Here is a 19,489-nt window from a genome sequence, read left to right on the forward strand (position 1 = left end):
TTTTATTAAATGTATGTTTTTGAAAAATTGATGTTTTACTTGTTTTGTGAAGTTTCTTCTCTCTGGGGATTTTGATGATTTTCTTCCCCCGAGTTTTCATGTTTATGTGTACTTTCTGTTTTTCCACACTGCATTTATTTTCCAGTTGTTTTGGTCTCTGTCTTTACACTGGATACTTTTTTCTAATACCTTGTGATCTCAGCCCATCCTTAAGAGTGTTGTGTCTTGTTTTTAGTACTGCTTGCCCTCCCACTTCAGTGGTACCTGGGGCGCTCAATGGTTGAGCCTTTGGGGGGGTTCTCTGGGGGCATTTCAGGTTGTATGTCAGTTTTCCCTACTTCTAGTATAGGATTTAGCTTTGTGGGGAGTTTGCTGAGCCACAGCCTCCTGTTCACCTGCTTTCCAGCTTCAGAACCTTTACTGCTGGTGTCCCGTCTCCTATTTTCTTGGTCTTTGCGTCCTTCTGCTTTCCAACAATCTTCGATATCACCCAGAGGGGTTTGGAAGGGAGTGCAGGTATGTATGTGCGTCCTTGAAATCAGAGCGCAGCAAACGAGAGTTCTTGCCCTGTATCCAGCCCTTTCCTCTTTTGAGGGCACCAGACTAAAGCTATCCTGCGTGTGTGCGGTTCCAGACCTCATCCAGCGCCTCTCTCTGTTTCTGCGCATGCCTGGTTCTGTGGCTTCTGTTGCGCACGTGGGTTTGTAAGCAGAGCCACCCTCCTGCCCCGCCCCCACTGCTCCGCCCCTCCCATCCTCCAAGAGGGCAGCGCATAGTAGAATTCCAGCAACTCCCAGACTGCCTGGTCTCCCTGTGGGTGCTGATGCCCCAGGGGGGTGGCCCTCCCCTGATCCTCAGCCAAGTGCCTTTTGTCTCCTAGATGATACAGCACACACTTTCTCAATGTCATGGTGACTCACTTTTTAAAAATAGTCTTTGATGTGTCAAAGCCTTTTCTGAAAGTCTACACAGATTGTATTGACGAGTTCCCTTTTAGTCACATGCATTTTTACCTCCTGAAAGGAACCCTAATATATTAATTAGGTATGATTTTAGCTTCCTGAAACCACACACCCCTCACTTTCCACGCTTCAGTGCCTCTGCTAAGCTGTTCCCACCCTACCAGCACAGCCTGTCCTATAAGGTCATCTCAAGCTAGGTCAACACCACCGCCTCCCTGGTTTACTAGGTTCTCCCAGCACAAACTCTCCCTCTTGCATCTGAACCATAGCAACTTCTCAGTATTCTCCTCCTGGTGGATAGTTCATAAACTCTCCCATGGCAGGGACATGTCCAATCGTTTCCTGCAGTCTTTTGAGCTTAGTAAGAACCCTATTACATAGGTTCAGTAGGTTAAACTAATTAAATAAATCTAGGCACCTGGGTGCCTCAGTCGGTTAAGCATCTGCCTTTGGCTAAGGTCATGATCCCGGAGGCCCCGGCATCAAGTCCCACATCAGCCTCCTTGCTCAGTGGGGAGTCTGCTTCTCCTTCTCCCTCTGACCCTCTTCCTGGCTTGTGCTCTCACTTGCTCTCTCTCAGGTAAATAAATAAAATTTTTTAAAAAAGAAACCAAAAAACATAAAAAAAAGAAGTAAATCTAAGAAACTTCTTGAAATAAGTCTACTGTGTTTACTGTATTAATTCAGAGCTGAGTCTGCCCTCTGACCATTGTATGGAAAAGGTTCCTACTGAGGTTACAGATGTCTTCCCAGTGAATAATTCTGCTGTATCTTTTCATCCATCAGCTTCTTCCACCTCTTTCCACATTTCCATATTCCTTCTTGTAACCCGTTCTCACCTCCTCTGGCCCCCTCTGTCCTGCTAGTCCTGTCTCTTTGATTATTTCACTGATTCTCTTGTATATATCACATGCCCCTAAATTAGTGGTTGTACTTTATTTTCTGTCCTCGGGCCTTTTTCCTCTGTATCTTCAGGAATCTCATTTACTCAGGTTTTGTTTGTTTGGGATAGGGGAGAGAGGGAAGAAATTGAGGGACCCAGACTAGGTTAGAACCCTTCCCCGAGGATCTAGGCAATGGAGAATCTAGAACAAGAAACAGCCACGTGGCCATTAAAATATTAGTTCTGCTAAGAGACCAGTCAAACCCTCAAGTTGAGGCTCTTCTGTAAAGCTAGATTAGAGGCCACATCTTAGGCCCAAGTTCCAAGTGGGGCTGTATGCTTCTCCTGTGATTCATACCCGTGGGGTGAGTTGTCCTTGGAGCAGGTCCAGCCTGGTGTTAGATCTGCACGTTATACCCTGTCATGGGGAAGGCAGAGAGGGTTCTAGGGTATTAAAGGGTGAGGACTGGAAGGTAGAGGAAGTGAGCCCACTCAGACTATAAATGGCATATGTGATGGCATATATGATAGCAAAAGGACATGGAAAGTTGAATCTCAGTTACAGGATAAGCCTCAGAGGAACCGAGGACAAGCTGAACCCTGAGGTCGAGTGGAAATGTGCTCTAGTTGAATGCCACAGACACCGGCACAGGAAGAACATTCTGAATTTAAGACAGCTCTTCAAGATGTCTTGTTGCCCTCAGGGGCAAGGTTGTGGCTTTCACTCTGATCTCTGCCTTGAAGGTGGGCACTTGGACCCAGCATCAAGTCTGGCCCATGGCCTCCCAGTCTTGGCTTCTTTCTCCCCTTGTGTCTGCCCAGCTCTTTGTACTTCCCGGTTCAGGTTGCCCGAAGGTAGACTCTGTGTGCCTCATAGGTGGCTTATGATCAGGGTCGGGTACCCACTGTGGTCCAGTCGTCAGTGGCCGGAGGAGAGGCAGGGTCATGGGGTTCACATGAAGGGCACTCCCGATCAGGCAGCAGTCGCCGTCTAGTTTCCCAAGTCCCAGTGTACCTATAATCCTCCTCCTTCCTCATCTCTGACTCTCATCACCGGTCACTCGTCCTGGAAAGTTTCCCTTCTGGACATCTCTAGCATCCATCCCTTTTCTCTTCCTGTGGCCACTGTCTTGGTTCCGGCCGCCGTGTTCTCTCCTCTGCAATGAGCATTCTCCTTCTTATCGATCTCCCTGTCTTCGGTCTCTCTGCCCTCATCTGTCTTTTACTCCCTTGCCAGAATAGTCAGTTTTGTTCCCACATAGCAGCCAAAGTTTATATTTAAAAAATCAATCAGATCATGTTGCTCTCCTGGTTTGAAGCCGTTGAAATACAGTGAGACTCTTTCTATGGCCTCCTACGTAGGGCCTCCCAAGGATCTGGTTCCTGTCATCCTCTCTGACCTCCTTCACACCCTCCGTGTGTTTTCTGGGCTCTGCGTTCCAGGAACACTGGCCTTTTCTGGTCTTTTTTTTTTTTTTTTTTAAGATTTTATTTATTTATTTGACAGAGAAAGACAGAGTGAGAGAGAGAACACAAGCAGGAGGAGTGGGAGAGAGAGAAGCAGGCCTCTTGCTGAGCTGGGGAGCCCGATGCGGGGCTTGAACCCAGGGCTCCGGGATCGTGACCTGAGCTGAAGGCAGACGCTTAACAACTGAGCCACCCGAGTGCCGCTTCTCTCTGGTCCTTAAATGTACTAAAATTGCTAAACTTGCTTTGTCCTTTCTCCTGGAGCTTTTCCCCCTTCATCTTCTCTTGGCTGGCTCCTGTCTTCAGGTCTCAGCCCATAGGTCACCTCCTCAGAGAAGCCTTCCCGAAACACCCCATCCAGCGTGGCCTGTACCTCACCGTCAGTCACTGTCACATCACTGAACATTCCTTGTACCACTTACTGCCTGAACTTGTTTTGCTCATTTGTTTACTCATGTTTTTCATCTCCCTGCATAAAACATAAATTCCTTGAGAATAGGAGCAGTCCTGTTCTTTCTTACCGTTGTATCCCTAAGTCTGGTGTGGGAGAGTTGCTTCGCAAATTAGCAAATTAGCAAACAGTGAACTAGCTCCTTCCTTACTCTTATTTCCATCCCTCTGTGTTATGCTTAGCTTTTCATCCCCAACTTTAGGAAGACATAATTGACAGCACTTGTGTATGTTTAAGGTGTACAGTGTGATAATTGGACATACATCTCTATTTGTGGAGTGATCACCACAATAAAGCAAGTTCGCCCATCCGTCAACTCACCTAGTTACCTCTGTGTGAGTGCGTGTGCGTGCGTGCATGCGGGCGCGTGTATGTGTGTGCACGTGTGGTGAGAACATTTATGATCCACTCCCAGCAAACATCAAGTGTATAGTACAGGATTGTTAACTGTTGAATGCTTAGCTTCATATGTGTTTTTATTTTACCTGCTTGCAAGCTACTTGAAGGGACAATTTCTTTTTTGATCCATTCTTCCATCTCTAGGGCTTCCACGTGGCAGATAGCAGAAGTTAAGTGTTGAGTGTGTACTGCGACTGCTACCTCATCCCCAAATGTATGCCTTGACTGTAGAATTTGAGCTTTGGAAACCCCTCCGGTGACTGGAAAGACTGGGCCCCATTCTTTCTACTCCTTTTATATTCCTTTTATCCAAAGCTTCAGAAACCAGACACAGGAAACATCTGACCATAATAAAAGACTTCCAGTAAATTCTAGGTTTCCTCCTTGAACAAAGTCGTGCACAGCGACGGTCTGTTGTACCTTGGTCTGGAATTCTGTTTGGTCACTTGCGTAGCACACCACATGGCTGCCTCTGGCCTGTTCTTATCCAGGAACAGCTGGAGCCTGGGCTGTTTGAAATAAAAATGACCTGTTTGTTAGCCGGACAGGGAGAAGTCTGGATATTCTTGCTCAGCGCCTTGCAAAACAAACTTCTTGATTTGTTGAATACCAGATTTTCGCTTTCGCTGTCCAGTGATTTATGACTAAAATGATCCTCTGTGTCCTTTAGAATAAGCACAAATAACAAGTGACCAAACTGATTTCTCAAGTCTGTGCTTTTTAATGCTCCAAGCAAAATCCGTCAAAACTAACGCAAAACATGAAAATGTCACTAACTTCCTTCTGCTATTTCTGCCCCCGTCACTCACGTCTTCCGCAGTGCGTACACGTGCTCTCGGGAGCCGTCCGCTACCACCGGAAGTCATAGCTGCGAAAGCCCTGACTTTTTCTTTCCAGTAAGACGTTCCTCTGCTTCCTGCTTACTCTTTGCATACGTTTATCCGCTTTATTTTTATTTCAGGTGCCAATGAACTTGTCCATCTTCCTTGGCTGTGAGGCAGAGACTGGCTCTTACTCAGCTCCCTGCCTCTAGTATCTGGCACAGGGCCTGGCACATAATCGGCATTTGATAAATTTGTCGGGGCGTGGAGGGGGGATGGGGAGAGGGAAGATAAAAAGAATAATAATTTTAAAAAGCCCGGTCTATTTCGGGATTGATGTAGCTGAGGTATATTTAAAATGGCATGATATAAAAGGACAACCTCAGTAACTATAGGAAATAGCTGAACAGCTTATTGGCATGTACAATGGAAAACGAAGACCAGTCAAGAACCTTCCATCCTTTTGTACTGGTACCTCTGAGTTAGAGGTTAAAATCCTACAGGTGGATTAGAGAGTTCTTTTTTTTAAAGATTTTATTTATTTATTTTTCAGATAGAGATAAGTAGGCAGAGAGGCAGGCAGAGAGAGAGAGAGAGAGGAAGGGAAGCATGCTCCCTGCTGAGCAGAGATCCCCATGAGGGGCTTGATCCCAGGGCCATGGGATCATGACCTGAGCTGAAGGCAGAGGATTTAATCCACTGAGCCACCCAGGCACCCCCTCTTTTTTAGTTTTTTACAAATGATGATGATGGTATAAATAATACATGTCATTGTACAAATTCTGCAAAAACAGAGTAGAAACATAACCCACAATTCTTTCACCCAGAGAAAGCCACTATTAGTATTTCATCTTGCTGCTTTTAGGCTCAGTTAAGTTTTAGTTTGTCTTTTACTTAACTTTTAAGCCTTTCTTCTTGGCTTATGTTGAAAAGTTTAAAAAGAGATTATATCAGGGGCGCCTGGGTGGCTCAGTCATAGGCGCCTGCCTTTGGCTCAGGTTATGATCCCAGGGTCCTGGGATCCAGCCCTGCATCGGGCTCCCCGCTCAGCAGGAAGCCTACTTCTCCCTCTCCCACTCCCCCTGCTTGTGTTCCCTCTCTCACTGTGTCTCCCTCTGTCAAATAACTAAATAAAAATCTTTAAAAAAGAAAAGAGATGATTTCAGGACTGCTTGAGAGTACAGAGAAGGTAAATTGCAGTTGGAATGGTCCTTGTCAACTGCAGTAAAAATTTGAGATGCTGTTTTTATTGTTGCTCGGGTGGGCAGTCAGCTGCTCAGGAAGCTGGTCCTAATCTTCCCCAGGTGGCTGCAGCCTCTAACCTAGAAGCTTCAAGGCCATTTTTTGTATTCCCCTTACGCTGATTTGTATACATGCTTTTTTTTTTTTAAGATTTTATTTATTTATTTGATAGGCAGAGATCACAAGTAGGCAGAGAGGCAGGCAGAGAGAGAGGAGGAAGCAGGCTCCCTGCTGAGCAGAGAGCCCGATGCGGGGCTCGATCCCAGGACCCTGAGATCATGACCTGAGCCAAAGGCAGAGGCTTTAACCCACTGAGCCACCCAGGTGCCCCTGTATACATGCTTTTATATTTCTAGGAGGAGGCCACACTTGAACCCCTGACGTTTCACTGTGGAGGGAGATAGGTTGACATAATTGAATGAGAATCTGTATGCAAAATGGATATTCCCCGCCCCCACCCCAGCCCCTGAAATACCACTTAGATCACATCACCTTTGAAAGCAAGCAAGGACATTTACTTACGTTTATTCCTTTGTTGAAGAAACCTATTGAGTACTTCCTGTGTGTCAGTCACCCAGCCAGGAATCACTGCCTCAGAATGAAGACACGTTTCTTGTCCTCAGGGAACTTGAAATGCTTAACAGTAAAAGAGGTAACCAGGTGTTATGATAAATGATATAATAATAGTCCAGTGTTGTCCTAAAGAAGAGGGTGAGCAGAACTGACCAGAGAAGGCGTCGAGAGGAAGGGATGATTGGGGCACACGGGGCAGCTCGGTTGGCTAAGTGTCCTGATTCTTGATCTCCGCTCAGGTCTTGATTTCAGGGTCATGAGTTCAAGCCCCACACTGGGCTCCATACTGGGCATGGAGCCTACTTTAAAAAAAGAAAAAAGGAGAGGGGATGATTGAGTGGAATCTTAATGGAAGAGTGGGAGATTTTTGGCATGCAAACAGGCAGTGAGCACAGTATGTCCGATGAGTGAAGACACACTGGTGTATACCCCTGGGGAAGTAGAGGTCGTCTGGCCCATCTGGAATATGAGATGTATTAAAAATGGCAAATGAGGGGGAAATGAGAGAATGAATGTCAGAGCTTGGATTCTGTCTTACAGGCTGCGGGAAGCCTCTGAAGGATTTTAATCAAAAGCAAAGCCACAGTGAGGTATACTTTTCGGAAACATCGTCAGCGGTAGAAAGGGTGGTGGAATGGGGGCCACGTTGGAGGCAGGGGTGTGGTTGGGGGATGTAGAACAGCCCCAGCAAAAGTGGGTAGGCAGATGTCCAGCAAGGCAAATTTATAGAGACAGTAAATGAATCAGTGGTTGCCTGGGGTTGGAGGTGGGAATGGGGCAGGATAAAATGGGCAGGAGGGATCTTTTCAGAGTGATGGAAATGTCAAAAAACTGCATGTGGTGATAGTTGCACAGCTCTGTAAAGTCTCTAAAAAATCCATTGTACATTTAAAATGAGTGAATTTTATAGTATGTAAGTTATACCTCAATAAAGCTCCTTAAATAAAGAAAGAGGGGTTTCTCTTCTGGAAGGGCAGTAGCATTGAGAAAAGACGATGTTTGAACTGTTGATAAAGAAATAGCATTTATGGGATGCCTGGGTGGCTCAGTTGGTTAAGCCGCTGCCTTCGGCTCAGGTCATGATCTCAGCGTCGTGGGATCGAGTCCTACATCGGGCTCCTTGCTCATCGGGAGCCTGCTTCTTCGTTTGCCTCTGACCTGCCACCCTGTCTGCCTGTGCTCACTCTGACAAATAAATAAATAAAATCTTAAAAAAAAAGAAATAGCATTTATGAGAGTTTGACCTTGATTTTGTCTCACAGAGGCAGGGTAGTCATCTGTCGGGTCAGCCAAGTGGCCTTCCTGTGCTTCTGCACGTTTGTAAAATGACCTCAGCCCTATCATCTCCTTGGTAGGTTTCAAAGCATGTAGATCCGTCCTTAACTGGCAGACGGAGTCTGCTTTCTGATCCTTATCAAAAAGGACCTGTGGTCCGTTCATTTCTCTCTGCCCTGTTATCCAGCAGATGGCTATCAAGTGCTAAGCATTGTGTGGGTAACGGGGCACGGGATCAAGCAGGTACAGTATCTGCCTTCAGGGGGCTGATAATCCAGCAGTTAACATAACTGTTGTGTTGGATTTCCTTGTACAGTAAGAAAATGACATCAACTTGAGATCCAAAGGGTTGCTGGGGTGGTAGTGGGGCTGTAGACCCCGGTCCCATACGCATCCGCTGGCTTTCCTTGGTGGTGGGTGAACCTTTTGAGTCTGGGCTACCCGGGGCTGTCTGGGGCCTTACATTATCTTGGTGCTCCGTAGAATTGCTTTTATTGAACTATACGTTGGCTTCATTTTGTACACGCTCGTGTTGGAAGAAATAGCCTTACCACATTCACACTCCCTTCTTACAGAAATGCTGTGGAAGTTACAGTCTTCAACATCATACAGCGTCCCCCTCTTACTATTGGGACCCACAAGAGAAATTTCCTCCTGATGACTGTTTGCTATTTGCTCTGCTGCTTGGTCTTTTAGTCACTCTGAAGCATCCCATTCCATCGAGCTTCAGATCTCCACACATGGCGATCTCTCTGCCTGGAATGCCTCGTTCCATTCTTGTTACGTTTAACTCCTGCTTGTGTTCAGCTGTTAGTTCCAGTGTGCGTTCTTCAGGGAAGCCTTCCCTAACCAACACCCACTCCCCTTTCTAACTAGGTCCGGGTGGCTTTTTTGTTTTTTTTTTTTTAACTTTTTAAGTAGGCTACACAACCAGCAGGGAGCGTGGTGTAAGGCTCAAACTCACAACCCTGAGATTGAGACCTGAGATGAAATCAGGAGTTGGATGCTTTACTGACTGAGCCACCCAGGCCCTGCCTAGGTCTGGTTTTTTCTTTCTTTCTTTTCTTTTTCTTTTTCTTTTTTTTTTTTTTTTTAAGATTTTATTTATTTATTTGACAGAGACACAGTAAGAGAGGGAACACAAGCAGAGGGAGTGGAAGAGGGAGATGCAGGTTTCCCACTGAGCAGGGAGCCCGATGCAGGGCTAGATCCCAGGACCCTGGGACCATGTAGGTCTGGTTCTTAATGGGACTGTTCATAGCACTCTTTTTGACTTAGTTTTGAGTTGGATGCCTTGTTGTTTGGTAACTTTTTTTGTCTCCTATACTGATGGCAGGGAGATCTGTGAGGAGACTGCTTTTTTGTTCGCTGCTGTATCTCAGAGTCATGGTATAATATCATGCCCAATCAATACTTCCTGATTGGTCGAATGAATGAATGCACTGTGGGCACTAAATCTTGCAACTGTTCATTCTCTCCTTTCCTTTGGTGATTTGGGAGCTCAGGCCTCCTTGATTCTACCTCTGGTTCCCAGGGCATGCATTTTGTGGACTAACATTCCCCTGACTATATATTTCCTTTCTCGACTTCTTCATTTTTAAGTTCCAGTGTGTACTGTAAATTCCTGTAGGCCACTTAAAGCCCTTTTGGAGAAGAAATAATAAACAATTAGGTATATGAATAGGAAAAGAAAGGGAGAGTCAAAGGGAAATGTTAGTGCCTTTAACCAGATGCAGGAGAGTTTTCTGTTGCATTGCTTTAATTTTATTTTCATTGTAAGAAGGGGAGGAAAAAAAAAAAAAACTTGTCCCCTAATTTGGCAGGAAATGCCTCTGAAGAATTTGGGGCCTGTCTCTGCCCTGAGATGTTCTTCCTGGTAGCGGAAGGCTTGGGGCTGGGCTCAGCAGGGCCTCATGGCCCAGTTGGGGGGTTGGGCATTGACCCGTGGATGCTGTCTGTGCATCTCAGTGTTCCAGTCCAGTTGACTTTCCCCTGGGGGAGGGTTTGGGCAGAGTTGGTGGGAGCTTTTTTTTTTTTTTTTCCCCTCTAAGAAGGAGAAAGAAATGAACTTGTCCTCTTGTGTTGCAGATTCAGTGGTTCTTTCCTTTGACTCCGCTGGACAAACACTAGGCTCAGGTACCAACCCCTCCCCCTCTATCCTTTCAGCACTCAGCACTTGGCCACATTTGAAGTGGAGACTGGTGAGGTGGGGGGCGGGGTATCCGGGGAGGGTCATGGACTATCTCAGAACCGTGGGGATGTCTTCAGGAGCTTTTCTGGAGACTCATGGTTTAGAAAGTGGGACGTAACATCCAGAAGACTTGGCCAGCTGCTTGAACAGTGGGCACTTGGGGGAGTGTGGGTAGATGCTTCCTCCTCGTTCAGAGTGTTCCAGGTTCAGATAAAGGGTGTGTGTTTTCTGAGCACATATCATGGCCCAGAGAGCGGGGCAGAGGTCATTGAGGGGCCCCATGCTCTGGGGACTCTAGAGAAGATTGTCATCGGGGCTCTCCAACACAATGTCAGGCCAATGGGAGTATTGCAGCTTCCTGAGGATATGCACATCCATATGCTGAAATACACACCTCCCCTGGGATGCGCACTTCACCGTGCACGTGTGCCAACCCACGTGCTGGCTGACAGAAGCCCTCTCTTCCCCGAGTCTAAGCACAGGACATACAGGCTGACAGACCCACTCCTTGGACACCAAATCCCTCCAGCTCAGTGGAGCTTGACTCTCCTAGGTCTGAGGCCGTCTCCCTGCTTCACACCGCTATGCTATTGGCGGTGAGCACAAAGAGACATCACTTTGGGTCTTTGACTTGCTGTTACACGTTGGTGTGGGAGCTCCAGGATGACCCCACCGTGTAAGAAGAGCGCCTCCGGGCATCACCCTGCGTTTTTAGTCAAAGATGGTGGTTCTCGTATTGGTGGGTGCCGCCTGTACCTGGGAGGCTCGGCTGGCATGCCAAGGGCAATTAATCCATTTCGCTGTCCTCGAATGCAGTAGATATAGGATCAGTGTTTCACAGAGCAGCCCTGAAGTTCTGGCAGCTGTGGATGAGGGGAAAGAAGAGTTCGGAGGATGCAGTCACGGCTGCCCCTGTTTACTAAGGGCTTCCTGTGTGCCGATGCTGTGGTAGGAGCTTCAGACACATCTTGCAAGGTGGATAGTGTATCTTTGATTGTAGATAAAAGAAACTGATGCTCTGAAAGGTAAAATAACCTGTCCGGGCCACTCAGATCGGTCTGCCTCTGCAGCTCATACTATCTCCCTTGTTATCTTGCTGTCTCATGCCTCATGTGCTTGAGATGTACTCCACCCAAATGCTGAGACAAGAGAGATCACTTTAAGAGAGAGTGGACAGGGGTGCCTGGGTGGCTCAGTGGGTTAAGCCTCTGCCTTCGGCTCAGGTCATGATCTCAGGGTCCTGGGATTGAGCCCCGCATTGGGCTCTCTGCTCAGCAGGGAGCCCGCTTTCTCCTCTCTCTTCCTGCCTCTCTGCCTACTTGTGATCTCTGTCTGTCAAATAAATAAATAAAGTCTTAAAAAAAAAAAAAAGAGAGAGTGGACAACACACAAAAATTAAATTAAATTTAAAAAAAAAGAATATAGATAATGTAAATATCAAGAAACAGTTCATATAATGTGTTCAAAATATGTCATTAGAATCGGTTTTATGGTATGTTAATAAAAATTCACGTAGAAGATTAAGAAAAAAAAGAGTGGACAGAGAGAAAGTTTTTAAATAGACACAGAAGTTGTGTCTACTTTTATTGGAAAAGATTGATCAATTTTATTACATTCAAGTTAAAAACTTCTCATTAATCAGAAAGACACCTTTAAGAGAGTGATAAAGGCAATTCAGGGCAGAAAAAAGATCTTTGTAACACAAACAACCAACAAGGGCCACGTTTCCAGAATGGAGAACTGCAGAAATCAATAGGAATAAAGAAACAACCCGGTATCAAAACAAGCAAAAAGGCCTAAGTAGGCACTTCACAAAAGAGGAAATCCAGATGGCCAATAAACTTATGAAAGGGTGTTTGATTGCATTTTGCATTGCCACCTGGGGAAAGGCAAATTAGGATTTCTGTGAGATCCCTCTGCACCTCTACCAAAATGGGAAAACTGGAAAAGCTTGCTATCCCCGAGTTGGTGAGGATGTGGTAGAGTGGAAACTCAGAGCCTTTACTGGCCAGAGGGTAAATTGGTTACAGCCTTTTCACAAATGACCATGTAGTGTCTAGCAAAATTCGAATAGACACATACCTCATGACCTGGCATTTCCTCTCATAGCTATATTCCCTACATAAATGCATGCTTCTGTAGGTACCAAGATACATTTACAAGAAACTCTGTCATTGGACGTAGCTAAAGGCCTGGAGTGCACTAAATGCACTAAAGGTGCATTTAGCAGCTGTTTGAAGACTCTGAGATATGAATGGCAGCAAGCAGGTTGGGGGAAAAGACTAGAATTAAACATGCTGCACACTGGCAATGAATTTCTCATTTTTCCACCAGTGTGCCATGTGCTTGCTAGACTGAAGCAGTGCACATCAGGGCACACAGGGAATTTCAGAAGACCTCTAGTTAGGGCTCTTGGGTGGGAAAGGGGCTCCGAGGCTCAGGCAGAGGAGAAGTCCCAGGGGTTCTTTTCCTCTGTTCTCTTGTGCCCTAGTCACCCGGCTGTCCCACAGTAGTTGTGGTGGTGGTGGGTTCAGTGGCAGCAGTGGTCTTTAAGTCCCTAAAGCTGAGAAAGGGAAACCTTCCTCTCTGATCAGAGGATGTGTAATCCCGGGAGGGCGGGGTGAAATCGGTTGCCTTTTTCTCCTCTGCCTTCCTGCTGGTTGGATTTGGGTATAGTTTAGGAAATGTGTGACAGAATATGGTAACTAAGATCCCAGCTTTCAGGCCAGAGAACCAAGAAGGGGAGGCCTAGTGAACTGGAAGGTACAAGGAGAAAACAGAGAGGGAAGAACTCAAAGTGGTTCCAGAAAATTACATAGGACCTTCTGGGCTAACCCCTTAGCTACGCATGCATGCTTCTGATGCTAACCAACATACCAAAGAGTTTGAGAACTGATCTGAAAGACCACTGCCTGAGTCCCAGATGAGACAGTGGGTGGCACACACAGAGGACACACATGAGTGGGCTTTGACATTCAAACCACAGCCCATGGAAGGCTGGCCATAACTCGCCCCCTAAATCCAGCCTGTTTAAGAGTCTGGTAGAAAAGAAAGGTCAACATTGCCCACTGGGTTTATTTATTTAATTTTTAAAAAGATTTTATTTATTTATTTGACAGAGAGAGAGAGAGAGCTCAAGTAGGCAGAGAAGCAGGCAGAGGGAGAGGGGGAAGCAGGCTCCCCACCGACCAGAGAGCCTGATGTGGGGCTCAATCCCAGGACCCTGAGACCAAGACCTGAGCCAAAGGCAGATGCTTAAGCCACTGAGCCACCCAGGCACCCTTATCTACTTATTTTTAAAGATTTATTTATTTTAGAGAGAGAGACTGTGCGCGAGCAGGGGAAGGGCGAGGGGGAGAGAGAATCCTCAAGCAGACTCTGTTGCTAAGCACAGAGCCTGCTATGCACAGAGCCCGACACAGGGACCCAGGACCCTGAGATCATGACCTGAGCTGAAACCAAGAGTCAGACACTTAACTGACTGAGCCACCCTGGCGCCCCCTTCCCCAGGATTTAAGCAAGAGCTAAAGTTTCATCACTTTATATTCAAAATATCCAAGGTATAATCCAAAATTACTTACCATGTGAAGAACCAGGAAAATCTCAATACAGATGTTGGAATAATCTGACAATGACTTTAAAATGGCTATTATAGGGGTGCCAGAGTGGCTCAGTGGATTAAAGCCTCTGCCTTCAGCTCAGGTCATGATCCCAGAGTCCTGGGATCGAGCCCCACATCGGGCTCTCTGCTCAGCAGGGAGCCTGCTTCCTCCTCTTTCTCTCTCTCTCTGCCTGCCTTTCTGCCTAATTGTGATCTCTGTCTGTCAAATAGATAAATAAATCTTTAAAAAAATAAATAAAATGGCTATTATAAAAATGCTCCACAAAATAAGAGCAAACAGTGTTGAAACAAAAAGGATAGAAACTGTTAGGCCCTCCCCCACCACCAAAAAATAAATAAATAAAATAAGAAAGAACCAAATGGAAATATAGGGGAAAAAATACAATACTGACATTTTAAAAAACTCAACTGAATGGACTCAGGAACAGATTAGAAATGAAGAGGAAAGAATCAGTGACCTTGAAAGGAAATCAATCGGAATTACCCAGTGTGAACCTCAGAAGAAGAAAGAGTTAAAAAGTTGAGCAGAGCCCCAGTGACGCATGGGGCAACACCCAGTTACTGTCTCCCATTGGAATCCTAGAAGAAGAGGAGCAGTGCAGTACAGAAGAGTCACTCAAAGGAATAACGCCTAAAACTCCCCAGATTTGGTGCCCACGTGGGGTTTATCCTGCAAATGAAAGGCTGGCTCATCATTCAAGTGTCAGACAATGTAGACTGCCGTATTTACTGTCTAAAGAAGGGATACTACATGGCCATGTTAGTTGGTGAAGAAAAAGTATTTGACAAAAATTCAGCATCTACTCCCAATTAAAAAAAACAAAACAAAACTCAGTGAACTTAGAAGGGAACTTCTTCAACTGGATACAAGGCATCTCCAGACAACGTATAGCAAACAGCAGGCCTCATGGTGAAAACCTGCTTTCCCTCTGAGATCCGGAACCACTTCTGCAAGTCCGAGCTGGTGCAGGAAGGCAAGAAAAAGGAACAATGACAGCACGGATTGGAAAGGAAGGAATAAAACCGACCCTCCTCATAGGTGACATGATTGTCTACATAGAAAATCTCAAGGAATCTACCAAAAAACCCCCTCCTAGAACTAGTAAGTGAGTTTAGCGAGATGATGCGATAGAAGATCAAAGCATAAAAAATTTATTATATGTCTATATACTAGCAATGAATAATTAAAAATTAAAAAAATTTAACAGCAGCCCCTCTCCAAACCGAAATACTTACGTATAAATCTAATGGAAGGTGTGTGGGATCTGTGCATTCAGAGTGTTTCTTCCCCCACTTTTTTTTTTGTCCCCATCCCCCCAAGTGTTCGACCCACAGATCTGGCAGCCACTGATTGTTGCCCTTCCTCTTTCCCTTTCTCACCTTTTCTGTCTTCTGATGTATCCTTGTCCAGCCTTTTTCTAGCAGCTCTGTCCAAGGTACCATCTTTTCTCCCCTGGTTAAGGAAGCACCTACTGGTCTCTGCTCATTTACCTCCTGGTCATCCATTCTCCACACTGTAGCCAGAATGATCTTTTCAAATGTAAGCCAGATCATATCTTGTTCCCACTGAAAAGCTCTCCTTTGACTTCACGGTGCACTTAAAATAAAATCCCAACTCCAAGACCTACAGATTCCGACTTACCGGCTCCCACTCCAGTTTCTCTGGAATTATATCACATTTGTGTTTTGTCCATTTGTCCCTCACTGCCCTCAAGCCACATTGGCATTCCTATGAGTCTGTGACTAGGCCAGGTCCCTTTCTGCATCAGGGCCTCTGTGCTCAGTACCTCCTCTTCCTAGAATGTTTCACTCCCACTTCCCGTGACCATCCCAGGTCTGTGTTCAGATGTCCTCTCTGCAGGAAGGCCTTCTTGGACCGCTGCACCTAAAGTCATCTGCTCTCTTGACACCCAGTCCTCCTCTAGGAAGGTATGTCTTTATTTCTTCTTCGCACTCATCCTTCCTTCAAAGTATCTGCTCTTTACTTGCATACGGTCAGTCTCCCCCAGTAGAATTTGGCCAGGGAACTTGCCTGTCTTGTTCATCACTGTGTCCCTGGTACTTAGAGAATAGTAGCTGGCACGTAATAGGTGCTCAGTAAATATTTGTTGAGGAGTAGAAAAATAGAAATGGCGATATCCATCATGCAGTGTGTACTTAAGGATTATGTAAAAAAAATGGTACATCCATATGGTGGAATACTGCATAGCCATTAAAAATGATAATGTAATTTTACTTTTATCAACACAGAAAGACATTGAGGATATTTTTGAGTGAGCAAAACAGGAACAAAGAGCATGTATATCGAGGCCACGTATAAGTAAAGTTATATATGCACATTCACACATGTATTTCTGGAAAGAGATTTCTGAGAAGATGTTCACCAAAATGTTTACAGCAATTAACTTTTAGATCATGGGAATTTCAAATGATTCTTAACTTCATTCTTTAAAAATCCAAGAAAACTTATATAGCTAATAAATAGCATGTGTTAATCCTACTGCTGGGAAAAAAGAAAATTATTTTTTTTGGAGAGAGGGACTCTGTCTTATTTTATGTAACAATTGCTTGGTGATTATTTGTCCTTATTTGCCCTGTGAGGTGATAAGCTCCATGAAGTTTAGGATACCGACTGCATAGTGAGCTGTTTTTGCTATGTCTTGTCCCCATTGCTCTTTTGACATGTTGTCCGCCAAAATTCTCCTGCAGCTTCACTCAAGATACCCTGGCTTGGCCTGGACACACTTGATAGAATAGAATAGAATTCCCTGCGTGCCCTGCTCAGGACATGGCTGTTTTCCCAGGAGAGAGGGAACCAGGTGTATGACCCATTGGCCGGCACCATCTGGGCTGGGACTCCTACCTCCTAGTGAGGCTCCACTTCTCCTGGCCCCAGGTGTCTCATGCTGGCGAAGAGCTATGCTATGCTGGGACGGAGGATCCATAGTCTCATGGAACCACGACTTATCTGGAGCCTCTTGTGAGGCCTCTCCCCTCCCCTGCACCAGCGTATACCCATTTAAGATTGGATTTCAGTTTGTGAACTTCTGAGTTATTTTACTGGGTCAGTTAATTTAGTCTAGGTCAGTGAATTTTTCTGTGTTTATCTTATAATACTGCTTTTCCTATTTTAGTCTGTCTTTGATGAATTGATCCTCCGTTATGACTTATTTCCCTGACTTGAGATGATGTGGGAGCTGTTTGCGTGTCGGCCAGCCCCTCTGGGCTGTTGCTGACTCCCATGACTCATGTGGGGCATGGCTGGGGCCTGTGTCCATCACCCTGGGGCAGAGGCGTGGAGGTAATAGATAATTGCTCTCTTCCTATGTAGGTCTGCTGTTCTTATTGCCTCTGAGAGTCAGGGTGCATAATTTAAAGAAAAGCTTCAGAGTCAGACCTGGGTTGGTTCAGCTGGTCTGCTTACTGGTTGGGGATCTAGAACATGTTCTCTCTGCTCTCTAAGCCTCTGGCGCCTCACACATAGAATGGAGACAGTGCCTGCCCCATGGGGCCATAAGGATTAAATAGAGACTGTAGGTGAAAGTATTGAGAGCAGTGTGAGTACACAGTAGGTGCTCAATAAACAGTTGTCTCCCTTTGTCTGCCATGTCTGACAGTCCATTTGCAACTCTTGTCAACTTTCCCTTTCACCTGAGCCATGACCTATATTACGTACGTTTAATATAGCTTATGACTTTTTTTTTTTTAAAGATTTTATTTATTTATTTATTTGACAGAGAGAGATCACAAGTAGGCAGAGAGGCAGGCAGAGAGAGAGAGAGGAGGAAGCAGGCTCCCTGCTGAGCAGAGAGCCGGATGCGGGACTCGATCCCAGGACCCTGAGATCATGACCTGAGCCGAAGGCAGCGGCTTAATCCACTGAGCCACCCAGGTGCCCTAGCTTATGACTTTTATTGGTGACTGTGCAGTGCCATTCCTTTGGAAATAAGAGCCCTCTTTCCATTGGGATAGGTCCTCGTTCCATTTACCACTCAGTTCCTTTGCACTTAGCAGTTCCGAATCTTTCCATTTACCACTCAGCCCTTTGCACTTAGCCGTTCATCACAGCTCAGAGGCTGGAGCCAAAGATGACCCCGTCAGAGAAGATCTGGCTACAGGAGCTGCTTCCATAATGTGGTTGGAGTTTTCTTCCTGGTGGCCTGTCCTGCCTGGCTGGCCTGTGTGTATCCTGATATGAAGTAATGTCATTTTTTCTTTTTTAATTTTTAATTTTTTATAAACATATAATATATTTTTATCCCCAGGGGTACAGGTCTGTGAATCGCCAGGTTTACACACTTCACAGCACTCACCATAGCACATACCCTCCCCAATGTCCATAACCCCACCCGCCTTCTCCCAGCCCCTCTCCCCCCAGCAACCCTCAGGAAGTACTGTCATTTTCCCATAGAATGACATCCATATCTTTAGCCCATGAACTAAACTTTATATACCCTGGTAGTGTTCCTCAAACTCCTCCTCTTCGTGGGAAATGTTCTGATGTCCTCAACAGCCATTAGTTACTAAACATCTGCTTTGTGCAGATTATAGGGACAGCTGGTGGGAATTTGTGGTGGCTCTTTAGACTGAAAGAGGGAAGTGGGTCACTGGAGGCCAAAAACACCAGTAGCACAGTTGGCTCACAAGGTGCACTTGTGTTCCAGAAATTCCATTCTGGGTGTCCGTGGCCTAAGGATGAGGCTAGAGTAGGATACCTTGCTTGGGGACCTTCGAGGAAGGTCTCGCTTCATTCTGGAATAGGATCTCGCTGTGTAGTGTGATGTTCCCAGCTGTTTACACATGAGAGCAGAGGTTGAGAATGATTCTATTTGTACACCACGCTGAAATAAGCAGGGGGCACTTAGGGTTATCTAATTGGGTACTGTGAGAGCATTTATAATTTTTTTTTAAGATTTTATTTTTTTTTGATAGAGAGAGAGAGACGCATCAAGAGAAGGAACACAAGCAGGGAGGAGAGGGAGAAGCAGGCTTCCTGCAGAGCAGGGAGCCCAATGCAGGACTTGATCCCAGAACCCTGGGATCATGACCTAAGCTGAAGGCAGATGCTTAACGACTGAGCCACCCAGGCATCCCACATTTATGATCTTCTTTACGGAATTATGAACAAAATAAAATACAAAGTATTATGGAGTATATTAAATGTTGAATTGCTGTAAGACCCAAATAGGCATTTTCAAATTTTTAAGTGAAAAGCTCGAGCTTATAATTTTTTATATCAGGGTTTATGTCTCCGAGGTGGTCAGTTTTCATAAATGTTGCATATATGCTTGAAAAGAAAGTGCATTCTCTACTCGTTGGGTGTGAGGTACTCTGTATATCAGTTCAAATTTAGTGATTGTTCTGTTCAGGTCTTCTGAATTTTCATGGATTCTGTGAGCCTGGTTTTTCAGTGGTTCTCGTGTTTCCCATTGTGATGACAGAAGACTTACATATGTCTCCTTGTAATTTTGTTAATTTTGCCTTAAAGAGAGAGAGGGTTCATCGCTAGGTGCATGCACACTTTAGTGCGTGGCCTCCTTTTGTTTATGTCCAGTGTCTGAGCCTCCTAGGAGTTTGCATGAGCTTAGAACACCAACGTGGTC

At 45.5% G+C, this 19,489-nt stretch overlaps 1 protein-coding gene across 14 annotated transcripts in view; it reads left to right on the forward strand.

Moving 5' to 3' along the window:
* Positions 1-19,489, forward strand: part of ST3GAL3 (ST3 beta-galactoside alpha-2,3-sialyltransferase 3) — a 192,841-nt gene that overhangs the window by 62,993 nt on the left and 110,359 nt on the right. For 10 of the 14 annotated variants that reach the window (XM_045064370.1, XM_045064372.1, XM_045064371.1 and 7 more), the window contains one exon: positions 10,162-10,209. The exons of 3 other annotated variants lie outside the window; for them this stretch is intronic. In XM_045064370.1, the coding sequence (XP_044920305.1) occupies positions 10,162-10,209 (48 nt within the window). Of the gene's footprint in view, positions 1-10,161; positions 10,210-15,792; positions 15,816-19,489 lie in introns of those variants that run through there. One more of the 14 variants, XM_045064377.1, reaches the window with a different exon arrangement.

The sequence above is a fragment of the Mustela putorius genome, unplaced genomic scaffold, assembly GCF_011764305.1.
Source record: "Mustela putorius furo isolate JIRA1106 unplaced genomic scaffold, ASM1176430v1.1 tig00003853_pilon_pilon_pilon, whole genome shotgun sequence".
Taxonomy (NCBI): domain Eukaryota; kingdom Metazoa; phylum Chordata; class Mammalia; order Carnivora; family Mustelidae; genus Mustela; species Mustela putorius.